The sequence below is a fragment of the Indicator indicator genome, chromosome 3 (assembly GCF_027791375.1).
Source record: "Indicator indicator isolate 239-I01 chromosome 3, UM_Iind_1.1, whole genome shotgun sequence".
Taxonomy (NCBI): domain Eukaryota; kingdom Metazoa; phylum Chordata; class Aves; order Piciformes; family Indicatoridae; genus Indicator; species Indicator indicator.
Window position 1 is genome coordinate 42,673,190 of NC_072012.1, and position 12,559 is coordinate 42,685,748.

Genomic DNA, 12,559 nt, shown 5'->3' on the forward strand with positions numbered 1-12,559 from the left:
TCTCTGGTACTCCTGGAGGACCATTTTTTTCCTCTATGTTTCTTAAATACATAACAGTGTTATATGTTTTTTCCTGCGATACACAGATACAAGAGAGGAAGCAGTCTTGCAATAGCAAACCATTGATGTCTGGAGCTCTGTCTTTTCAGTGCTGCACAGACTTAGGGATGGTGGGAGATGTAATCTCATCTTGATGCAGCTCTATATCTATATTGATATAGCCACTAAAACAGATGAGCACAAACAACAGATATTGCTTGGAGTTTTGCTTCAAATTATTTACAGTATCAAGTGACTAATAGGTGGGCAGGCTTCTTAAGAGTTGTTTCACAACATGGGTTGTGTTTATGTTTTAAATGTAACTGTGGAGGTGATAGATAACTACATAGCCATTTGTTGTATAATTGTATATCTTAAGGGGTGACCTCATTCATGTTTATCAATATGTAAAGGGTGAGTGCAAGAGGATGGAGTCAGGCTCAGCTGGGTGATGTCCAGTGACAGGCCAAGGGGCAATGGGTGGAAATTGAGGCATACAAAGTTCCATGGAAACATGAGGGAACATTTTTTCACTGTGAGGGTGACAGAACACTGGAACAGGCTGCCTGGGGCAGGTTGTGGAATCTCCCTCTCTGGAGCTATTCAAAACCCACCTGGATGTGTTCCTGTGTGATCTGCTCTAGGTGATCTTGCTCTGGCAGGGGGGTTGGACTGGATGATCTTTTAAGGTCCCTTCCAGCCCTTAACATTCTGTGATTCTGTGATCTTTTGCTGGTAAAGGTAGGGCTTAAAGTAATTTAGCAAGTGTAATTTAGATGCAGAGACAAAAAAAAATCTAGATAAGCCCTAAAATGATTGTTTTCTGTTTACTCAACTCTTTTAGGTCACAGGGCTGAATACATGACAACAAGGTAAGACATTTTTTGTTTGCCTTGATTTCGATGTGCAAATGTACTAAAATGTTAGAAGTTACAATTTTAGAACAAGCTTGTTTGGCTGTGTAACATTGTTGTTGCTCTTGTCACACAAATTGTGTGTTTTCACATCCAGCATTTCTGTTTCTGCATGCTGATGGGTGAATGACCAGACTGTTCATCCTCCTCGTTCCTGAGAGCTGCTTAGGCCAATGTCAGGGGTGGTCCAAGCTGGGGAGATCCTTAAAAATAACTTGTGAATCCCACATCAAATTTGAAAGTTGCAGGGGACTTTTTGATGCTAAAAAATAAATCTTTTTCAATTGCTAGAGATACTATACCTCTCACGGTTTTTACTTAACTTGGTCAGGGTACAAAATTCTCTAACCTGATACAGAGGTAAATTTAGGGGATAGGCTGTATCTTTAATAACCTAGTTCTGGACAGGAATAACTGCCTCTCCCAGCATCCGCATGTTTAATACTTAAATGGGTCTATCTATTCACAAAAGAGAAAGGATACAGTGTTAGATCTCCCTGCTTGATGCATTACATGCATTTTCAGCTGTGTAATGCCACACCTGCAGTGATGCCTCCAGACATAAACACAGAAGAGTCCTGCAGCCTGCAGGGTATCAGACTGCAACTATTTGAATTTGCAGCTGCCTCTTTTGTGTATTGCTGTTGGGCAGCACACTTCTGGTCCTGATGACAGCGAGATCATCCAGTCCAGCTTTCCTGGTCTCACATTTCCCTTTTCATGCCAAGTCTCATCTTCGAATATTTTGGGGTTTTTTATTTAAAAACAAAAACAAAGGATTCTTGACATCCCAGCTAAGAAGTTTGGATCATTTCTGACTCTGCCTTTGCTTGGACCACTTGATTTTGTGTCATTTCTCTGCCTGCCCCTCATATTCCTGGGGACATCTCTACAGACTCTTCAGATCACCTTTTTCCCACTACTCCATGGTCTGCTTTAGCTTACTCTCTTTCCTTGCACAACCCCAGATGAAAAGCAGCAAAAAATCAGGGCATTCTTCCAATAGCTGACAGTAATTCTGAGACCCATGCCTTTGACTGTGCCCCCAGATGCTACCAGGAATGCATGGAAGTCAGCAAGCTTATGTCTAATGAGAAAAATGTTTTCTTGACTCCAAAGCAGGTGACTCATCAGGCTCATATCATCCTAAATTCCCTGCTGTGTAAGCAGATGAAAGATGATGAATTTAGGCAATGATTTTACCTTATTAAAGTTGGGAATCAACTTGAAGCCGCCAAACCTATCTTCTTGCAGCTGGTCCTTTAGAAACACTAAGGGAATAAGGCCTGCCATCCATTCCTCAGTACTGGTTCCCCCACTCAGCTGGGACCTGCCAATTGCCCCAACTTTCCAGACTGTAAGACATGCAAATGGAAATGTTCTTCAAAGTCAAGGTTAAATTGTAGAAGGGAAGAGGATATATTTAAAGATTACTTTTAAAATAGCAGGTAGTGCTCAACAGACCAAAGCCCCCACCCCTTGATGTTCTATGCATTATTATTCCTCTCTGTTTCTGACAAAACTTTTGGTCTGTTTGAAAATTCCTGAAAAAAAAAGACAGAAACGTTGGACTGCTGATTGAGGGGAAGCAGGGAAGGTGTTGCCATGTAGCGTGCCCTGACATTTACAAAATTGAGAAAAATAGACAACCTAGAAAACAATATTTATTTCCTGTAATGTCTTTTAGTTGTAAACATTTTGCAGACCAATGCTTTGTGTGTTCTTCCTTTTCTTTTGATTGCTTTATGCTGCTTTTGTTTGTTTCAAGTTGATGATTCTCCTTTAATTCCTTTAGCTAATTTACAAGGTATTTCTTCTGTGAAGATGTTGATGGTTGGATCTGGAAGACTAAAGTTCCAGACTAGAGCTTCCTGGCTCTAGTTGAAAACGCAGACAACTTGGTTTTGAAGTATCTTAGGCGTGCGATGAGCAACTTTAATTTGCATTTGAAGCTTCTTCAGTGTGAAGCAACTTTTCTGCTTGATAAGAGGCAGTTCCAGCACCTGGTCTTCTGCCATGTCTGGCAGGATGAATTCCAGTGGTTGCTGCACATTTCATGCATGACTGCAACAAAAAAGACCATTCCAATTGTGCAGAGTTTGGAATAAATGTATATGGTAAAACTGCAAAGCAGGGATTCATAAAGAATGTAAACATCTATCCATAAACAATGTGTTTTTAATGGGGGAGTTCTGCACTCTTTAATCACTGTAACACTTCCATTTGATGGGAAGTGTTTATTTGATAAGTACTTTGTTTATTTCTCTCTTTACAATGTTCTCTTGTTTTGCCATGAGCTCACAGACATTTCATTTGATTGTGTAACTTAATTCTACCTTGCTCAGTAACCATATTCCCTTCCCTTAGGCCTCCAAATCTTCCCCCTAAGCCCCTGAAACACAGGAAGCACAGACCCCGATCACAGTATAGTGCTAAGTTGTTTAATGGTGATTTGGAGTCATTCATCAAGGTACTGGCAGAAGCCATCCTCTTGGCTGATCTCAAGACTTCTTTCTATAATGGTCACCCCCTCACATGAGCTGAGGCAGATCATTATGTTTAAGTCTGTCCTGGGGCTCTTTTCTTTCCCAGGTGATCAATATAATACTTCCTGAAGTCAGGGGGAAAGAGGGGGATTCATTTCTCACATCAGCCTCCCTACAATTTTGTTTATCAAGCAGGGATAATTTTGGTAGCCTGGTTTTATTAGGAAACTTAGCATCATGTAGGAGATAAGATGTAGTGGTACATCCCACAACTTAGCACAATTTCCTGCTTGCCATTTTCACTACATTCAGTATTCAAAGCCTATGGAGAAGCAGCATTGCCCTGGGTTTGATACCCAGTTTTTTATTTCCTGTGACTTTGGGAATTCATTATATTGTGTGAAATTGTGATCACTGCTATTCTGGATCTCGTATCTTTGCTGTATTTACTATCTTCTTCTTTCTCATACTTTTATTTCTAATAATGCTTCTAGCCGAGGCCGAAGGAACTCTCACACGAGACATCAGGTATAGTTCTGGTGACAAGAGAACCATCTCTGCCTCGCTTTCAGGTTGCATTCATGCCCGTCTCAAAATTAGCTCTTTCAAGGACTTGGAGGGAGAAGTTTGCATTAAGAAATAAGCCTATGAATACAGCAGGCAAAACCTGACCCAGAGCACAACTCTGAGTGATTGTAGTCTTGAACGATGGATATTTCCCTCTTCATTAATGAGCACCTGCCCATCACAGTCAATTAGCACCTCTGGGCACTAGCTGGCAGAGTTAAGGGAAAGAAATCTTTAAAAAATACATAAGAATGCATTTATAAATGCAGTGAATGAAATTCTTGACTGCAAGCTCTGTGAACTGTGTTTGACTGTTAAAGGGATTTTTTTTTTTATTTCTTCCTGTGCAGTTTAGCTATCAGCAAGTATTTTGCAGAACAAATTCTGTGCTCAGTGGTACCACACCAGTTTAGCTGTCTTTGAATCAAGGTTTCAGCCACCCTCAGTACAACTATAGGGAAAACTATTATTATTATGCAAACAGTTCAGTGAGGTGCCAAGACTCTCAGGAAGTCATCACATGATGCAAGAGATTAATTTCATGAGCGGTTTCTCGCTCAAAGATGAAAATAAGCAAAGAAGCAGAAACAACAAAAGCCCCTAGATTAGAGAAGCACAGAGCAAATCAGGAGAAATAGTATCCTGTCACAGAGAAGAGGGTTATGCCACATGGCAGTGTGGGTGACAGGGCTTTCTTGCAAATGAAGAGTCCTACATAGTTAGCCTTTCAGAAGGAAAGAGGAAAAGAAAGCTGGTAGCCCTTAGGATATATTTGCCAGTGGGGGAGCTAAGGTAAGAAAACATCTCTGCCCAAAGACCATGTCATTGCTGATAGGGATGAGTCATGTTGACAGACACAACAGGATTACAGCTAGTGAAATACAGTATTGCACCAAATTGCTTTTTGCTACATTTTTGCACAATTAGTCCCAAACATACATTCGCTGACTACACACATCAGATTAAATTCACAGCAATGGCAGGGTCACTGTTCTTGACGTTTCACCAGCACAGGTTGTAGACTTCATATTCCTCTCCTGTCATCAGTTCCAAAATCTAAAGCTGTTAGTTTAGATTATTTCAGGGAATTACTTAACTACAAAGTTGTGTGTGGTTCTCAACAGATTCTCCAAAATTAAGTAGGAGAGCAAATTTTTGTGTTGTTGGGGAGTTTTTTTGGTAATTTCTTACTGCAAACACTATCTTCTCCAAGGCTTTACATCCTCTGCATGAACCAGTGTACTAACAGGAGATATGGGTGCATGTTGTGCATGTTTTCTAATACTCTGTTTTTTGGAGAGCCAGACTGTTCAGTGTTGGTGAAGATGACAGCATTCCTGGGTTTAGGACCTGACCTATTCCACTGGGATTTTATTTATTCAGCTCTTACTGAATCATGAGACAAGTCAAACAGAAAATGCTCTTCCAGACATTAATGGTTCTTGGCTAGCCAGTGTTTGCTAGGTTTTAAATTAAAGGACAAACAAGCCACCATTTAAATAGCATAATTAAATAGCATAATTAGCAAATTAAATAGCATAATACAGTCTGCTGTAACCCCACTAAAACAACATGGAGTGCACAGAATACCAGGCATTAGGTTATCTCAGGAAGTGCCTTGTTTCACTGTTCCACTATGTGTTATTTGTCAAACTTTATTTAATAGTTGGCTTTTGTTCTATTTGGACTTGATTCATAAACTTCCCATTAGTGTAATTTAGCATGAAAATTAATCACAGAATATTAGGGGCTGGAAGGGACCTCGAAAGATCATCTAGTCCAGCAGAGCAGGATCACCTAGAGCAGATCTCACAGGAACGCATCCAGGCAGGTCTTGGCTATTTACAGAATCACAGAATTAACCAGGTTAGAAAAGACCTTCAAGATCATCAAGTCCAACCTATCACCCAATGCCATCTAATCAACTAATCCATGGCACCGAGTGCCTCATCCAGGCTTATTTTAAACACTTCAAGGGACAGTGACTCCACCACCTCCCTGGGCAGCACATTCTGATGGCCAATCTCTCTTTCTGGGAAGAATTTCTTCCTAACATCCAGCCCAAAGCTCCAGAGGAGACTCCACCACCCTTCTGGGCAGCCTGTTCCAGTCCTCTTACAAACTAGAAGGACTAGTTTGTAAGAGAAAATGTGTATTCTGACTTACAGGGTGCTTTTGAATTCATGGGTTTTGTACTACAGACTGGTTTTATATTAAACTTTAAAATTAATTAATCAATCCTCTGAGCACTTACATATTTGAAATACATTTGGGAAGAAAAATTATAGCTTTCCAGACAAGAATTACAAAGGTACCTATTATTTATGAAACAGTGATTTTTCCAGTATTAGCACCAACTTTTTCAGATAGTTTTTAATCATACAATTTGTGTCTGTAGTAGGTATTTGATGACTTGTAGTCATTAATGTGCTTGGGGTAAACCATGCATTTTTTAAAGTGCCAAAACACAGATGAAGGTCTGTGACTGTTCTTTTGGAAATTCACCCCTTTGAAAGAGGCAAATAGCTCACTGAAAATTAGTGTATAGTCATCTTCTACTCCTCCCATCACAAACATTTTTCTCATTTATTAAAACATCTCTGCTTAACTGAAGTTGTAACTACAGACCTGCTGCTGTATCATGAATGATACCATGAGCATAGATACCTGAGCACTGCCAGGTGGGGAGGTGGAGGCTGTCACCTCCCTTTCCAAATACCTTTGTGCCTTCCAACAGAGAGCCACAAGGGTGATTAGGAGAATTGAGCATCTCTCCTATGAAGAGAGACTGAGATCCCTGGAGCTATTTAGTCTTGAGAAGACTGAGAGGGGATCTGATCAATGTCTCTCAATATCTGAGGGGTGGGTGTCAAGTGGAGGGGGCCAGGCTCTTTTTGGTGGTTCACAGTGATAAGACAAGGAACAATGGGTTCAAACTAGAACATAGAAGATTTCACCTCAACATGAGGAGAAACTTCTTTCCAGTGAGGGTGACAGAGCACTGGAACAGGCTGTCCAGGGGGGTTGTGGAGTCTCCTTCTCTGGAGACTTTCCAAACCCACCTGGATGCATTCCTGTGCAGACTACCCTAAGTGATCCTGGTTTGGCAGGGGGGTTGTACCTGATGATCTCTTGAGGTCTCTTCCAACATCTGATATACTGTGATACAGAACCATATGCTCAGCTCAAACTGGCTGCAGTTCACCACCCACTATATTACCAGCTAGTTAGAGCAGCCTAAAACAATGTGCCAGGCCATCGTCTGCCCTATGTTAGGATGTGCAAATCAACAGAGCCCGTAGGAGTGCTCTCAGGTCAGGAGGGGGATTCCTGGTACCCTATGCAATGTCATTTGGTGGCTGCTCTCCAAGAATATTTCTGATAGTTCAGCAGGTCCAGAAAAGGCTTGTCAACTCTTTGTAATCAACATTAAAAAAAAAAAAAACCCAAACCACCACGCTGAAGCGTTAGGCCCTGTGTAATTAGATCTATGTAGGATTTTATCCACCAGGAAAAGAAAGGTAAGTTAAATGGATGCAGAGGGATCATCTTTATGATGAATTACTATTCTTAATAATAAACTTTCTAAAAGGCAAATTCACTGCTTTAACTCATTTTGCTTCAAAGATCTAAAACATATGCATGAGCTTAGATGTCACATACAGTGTTAGCCAGACACAGTGGCAGAGGTTAGAGAACCAAGTATCTGAATTTCACAATTCAGTTATTGTAATGAAGAATTGTAATCCTTTCCCTTCACCTGTTCCTTTTCCTACTACCCTAAATGGGAAGAGTATTCTGTTAGAGATCATATACTTTTTTTTTTTTCTTATGTGGTTTTTTGCCAGCACTGTATGTCCATCTGGACTGACCAAGAAAGTGCCTTTTCACATTCAGTTGAGAGTAAGGAGACTTTCTGATCTGCAGTTCACTGTTTTCTGCTTTTCTGTTTCCAGGATTCAGGACAAGTCATTCCTCTCATTGTGGAAAGCTGTATCAGATTTATCAATTTATATGGTAAGTACTAAAACCTACTATGTAATTTCATTATTGCTCTGACATTTTGTGTATCTTTTGCATAATACATTTTTTTTAATAGGAATTAAAAGTATTTTAAAAACTAGTTTCATTTCTCACCACTGTCTGCCATCTTTGCTGCAGGTCTTCAGCATCAGGGAATTTTTAGAGTGTCTGGTTCCCAGGTGGAAGTCAATGATATTAAAAATTCATTTGAGCGAGGTAATTGCATTTTCATTTGTTCAAGCATTTTAATATCTGACATTTTTAAATGTTTGAAATTGTAATTGCTTTCTTGGCTGTTTAAGCAGTTTGCGTACACTCTGTGTACTGCACCCAAAACTTTGCACCCTTGTATGCTTAAAGATGAAGTGTAATACATCATGACGTGCTTGCTTTTGCCCTCTTACCTCCCAGGAGCTTGAGGTTGTTGTTCATTTGTTTAGAGAAGGGATATGGCTCTTGAATCGGTTGTAAACTTTAGTCTTTTGTTAGTGATGAACTACAAATAATAATTTGTCTATACTTCTTCAGGAAGGAAAGGTTATGGGGCTTAATTAGATTCAAGATACTACTTACTGCAATTTGAGAACCCTGTTACTTGATCTCCTAGAATAGAAGTGCTCAACTTTCTGGTCCCTCTGCCAAAGTGGCATCAGGATCAGTGAAAATACAGCTTGTGAAAGGGTTGTTCCATTTTCAACCACTGTTTTAATTCCTGAAGGAAACTTCATCCCCAGAGGAGGATTTATGGGAAATACATCAGAAAGTGAAAACAACTTTTTAAACATAGGTGGCTTCCAGCACCCAGCCTAGGATTGCTCTGCTGGGGTAGCCAGGATCCATCAGTCCACTAACTGTGTAAAAACAATGCTAGTTACCATTTTAAGACAAACTTACATTTTCTTTTCTTGAGTCTTAGAAGCTGTTTTTTTTTAATTTAGAGAAAGTCCTTTTGCTTTCATTTGCTAATAAGGAAACTCTTGGAGCAGTAAGTTGTGTGACTAGAAGCATAAAAAAATTGTACAACATTTTTCTCCCCAGGATTAGTTATATATCTTGTTAAACCTGATGGCATCTTTGACAAGATACCTGAAGCAACCATTTTTACATGCTAAGTGAGGCCACATCCTCCTATTCTCCAGCTTTTAAATCTGCCTTAGCGTTAACTGCTTCTCCTAGGTAGTGTTAATCTGAAAGATACATTTTAAAGTGTTTCAAGGTAAAGCCTTCAAAATTCCATGTAGTTCCATCATGTCTGAGGTTTCACTTAGGGTTTCAGTTCCTGTGCAATATTCCTGAATTTTAAATGAAGACAACTTTCCAGTTCAACGAGATGTTACCTTACTCAAACTGCACAATGTAAGCTCCCAAAGAATAGTCTGAGAAAGTTTAGTCAATTAAGAAAATTTAGGGGTTTGTTTTTGTTGGGTTTTTTTTGTTTTGTTTTTGTTTTTTTTCACTGGCAGTAAATCACAACATATCCATAAATACCTAGTTGGATGTCCAGGACCTAGAAGATCACTAGGTTATGTAATTTAAAGGAAGCCTTTTTTAGGCTGCCAGTTTGACTTTAATCATACCCTGGGATTTCTAAGTCTGTGTTTATTATCTTACTTGAATTCTTGCATTGCCACCTCCCACACACTCAAAACAAAACAAAACAAAACAAAAAACCCAAAATGTCACTCACTTATAAAAATATTGCATGCAAGAATGCTCCTGCATGTGTGTTTCATTCATTTTATTTACTTTTTAAGGTGAAAATCCTTTGGCAGATGACCAAAGTAACCACGACATTAACTCAGTTGCTGGAGTACTGAAGCTCTATTTCCGAGGGCTGGAAAATCCTGTCTTTCCTAAGGAAAGATTTAATGATCTTATTTCTTGTATCAGTAAGTAGAAATTTCTGTTTCTTTCTCAATAAAATCTTACTTTCATATATACAGCAGAAGCCTGAAAAAAGAGCTAACTTCAGGGATATGTTTACCATCTGTAACTGTCTGGGTCAGTTATTAGTCATACTTGCAGCTGCGGCAGTTCCTTTCTCCCGGTGGGATTAATGTACAGTACAACTCTTTGTTTAGTAGGGCAGGAAGAATATCATTTGGTGTACAACAGATAGTTAAATTTAAAATACATTATTATTTTCCTCTGTGTGTTGGGGCAGACAGAAGGGAATGAAGTCATGACTGTGCAAACAGAGTACATTACTTTGTGGAAAGGTTTTCATGCCCCACAGCTTGGAGTCAGCACTGTTGAATAAGTAACTAACTGCTCCGTATTGTGTGGTTCTGGACCTTTACTATGCTCATCTTAAAACCCTTGATCCAACCAGCAGGAAAACCTTTCAGTGCAGGAATGGAGGGGAGCAGCTGCTTGTTTTCTGTGGAAGAGCTTGGTCTGTCTTCCAGCACACAAGTGGTAACAGGACACTTTGGAGGAGTGTTGCATGGGTCTGTGTACTGCTGGTGTTCATAGCCAGACACAGAGAGGTTGGAGTAATTTAGGAAATCCTCAGCAGATGAGTGAATTGCTTTGGCATGCACAAAACCTCTTCTAGTTCACAGGTCCCTGCAGATGTTGAGGAGGGATAAGGCCAAGCCAACTATCAGTAGGCTCACTGTTCCCTGTGGGTCCTTTAGAAGTGGTCAGAGGTGCTAGCTTTGTAGAAAACTTTCCTCCTTTCAACCCTTCCTTTATAACTTGCCTTCTACAGTCAAATGGAGAAGGAGGCAATTTGACAGGTAATGGGGCCAGTCTTTTGGGACTGAAGGCAAGCTTTCTCCAAACTTACTTTGGCAAACTTACTTTGGGTCTCAGCCTAGCAGACAGGACTGCAGATCAGTGTGTGCGCAGTGTCCTGGAGTGGCTATCAGATGGGCTTTCCTGCCACTTGCTGGGGGAACCCTACATATATGGTTTCCTTCCCACATGAGGAGGATTGCAGTAATTCAGGTTACAGACACATGTATCCATGTGACCAGGTGTGTGTGCAGTGTTTTGTGTGTGTTTGGTGGGGGGAAGGTTATACAGCTGTTGCTATTTGCAGACTTAATGGTATTGAGGAGTCCTGAGGAACCTCAGAAATGCAATTTAACAGTCTGATCTCTGTTACTGAAGGGGACGCTCTGTCTTTAGGAAGCATAATCTTGGTTCAGCCTGAGTTCAGCTTTAGCTAACTGTGGTGTCACAACCCAGAAAATGTCTGCAAGTCATCGAAAGTGAAATCTAAAAAAGGGATCCTTTTGACTGACTGATTTTATGGATGTCAGGAATGATGGAACTTTAGTAATCCTGCTCAGTTTTTCATTTCTGTATGAAATAAAGCATATCTGCTGGAAAAATGTATTGATTTAATGGCTTCAGTTGACAGGGAATCTACCACATTCTTGGATAAGATGTTCAAATCATTAATCTCTTTCATCATTAAACATTTGTACCGAATTTCTGCTGTCACATATTGCCCATTGGATCTCTTTTTTACTTCATTATTTTGACTAACCATTAGAAAAATATAAATGATAGTTCTTATATGTGGAGATGGTATTTCACTCCACTGTGGTGAAGAGCTTTAAATTGAATTGTAAATGCTTAGGAATGCAAAAAACGCTTGCCCAAGACAACCTTTTGAATGTGTTCCAAGAAGAAGAACCTGGATCATTTCAAAGAGTTTCTGTTCACCTCTGAAGCTTCTAAAGATGGGGATGGGGTATGTGGAGAGGTAGAACTTCAGTGAACTGAGAATGTGCACGTCACCTGTGGGAGAGAATCACCAATGTCTCAGAACATCACTGTCTGAAAGGCATCCAGTTCAGTTATCCCAAAATGGGCTTCCATTGTTAAGAACACCAATTAAAAGGACAATGAATAATAGATCTCTAGTGTTAGGTCTTGGTTTCCTTGGAGGTTGTCGAAGTATTGCATGTTAAATAATAGTATAATCCAGTAGAGCTGAAGTCAGTGACAACCAATAGCCTAAAGCATGGTCACAGCTTTTTGCAGACATATTTTACAGCGGAAGAGTTATTGGGAAAGAAGCATTGTCCTCTGCTTCTGGTTTGGACTGGCTGTTCTCTGAGGCTGTCAAAAGTCTGTATTGGAAAACATGACCTGTGAGGAGCGTCTGAGGGAGCTGGGAATGTTCAGTCTGGGGAAAAGGAGGCTGAGGGGAGACCTCATCATTCTCTATGACTACCTGAAGAGAGGTTGGAGTGAGGAGGGGGTCAGCCTCTTTTCCTTGCTGGCAAGCAACAGGACTAGAGAAATTGTTTCAAACTGCAGCAGGGGAGGTTTAGTCTGGATGCTAGGAAATATTTCTCCACAGAGAGGGTTCTGAAACATTGGAATAGTCTGCCTTGGGCAGTGATGGAGTCACCATTGATGGAGATGTATTCTGTGACCTTGTGACAGCTTGTCAAAATGAGATGTAATGACTGAGTAGTTCTGCTAAGTTTTACTTCTGCTATTGCTGTTACAGAAGAAAGCAGAGTATGTTCTTCCTGATAATGTGTTGTAAGAATACCAGATCTGTGC

At 40.2% G+C, this 12,559-nt stretch overlaps 1 protein-coding gene across 2 annotated transcripts in view; it reads left to right on the forward strand.

The window, feature by feature from the left end:
* SRGAP1 (SLIT-ROBO Rho GTPase activating protein 1) overlaps positions 1 to 12,559 on the forward strand; it is a 150,484-nt gene that overhangs the window by 110,325 nt on the left and 27,600 nt on the right. The window contains exons 11-15 of one of the 2 annotated variants that reach the window (XM_054399911.1): positions 884 to 911; positions 3,321 to 3,423; positions 7,963 to 8,023; positions 8,168 to 8,245; positions 9,784 to 9,918. In XM_054399911.1, the coding sequence (XP_054255886.1) occupies positions 884 to 911; positions 3,321 to 3,423; positions 7,963 to 8,023; positions 8,168 to 8,245; positions 9,784 to 9,918 (405 nt within the window). Of the gene's footprint in view, positions 1 to 883; positions 912 to 3,320; positions 3,424 to 3,933; positions 3,968 to 7,962; positions 8,024 to 8,167; positions 8,246 to 9,783; positions 9,919 to 12,559 lie in introns of both variants that reach the window. The other variant, XM_054399912.1, reaches the window with a different exon arrangement.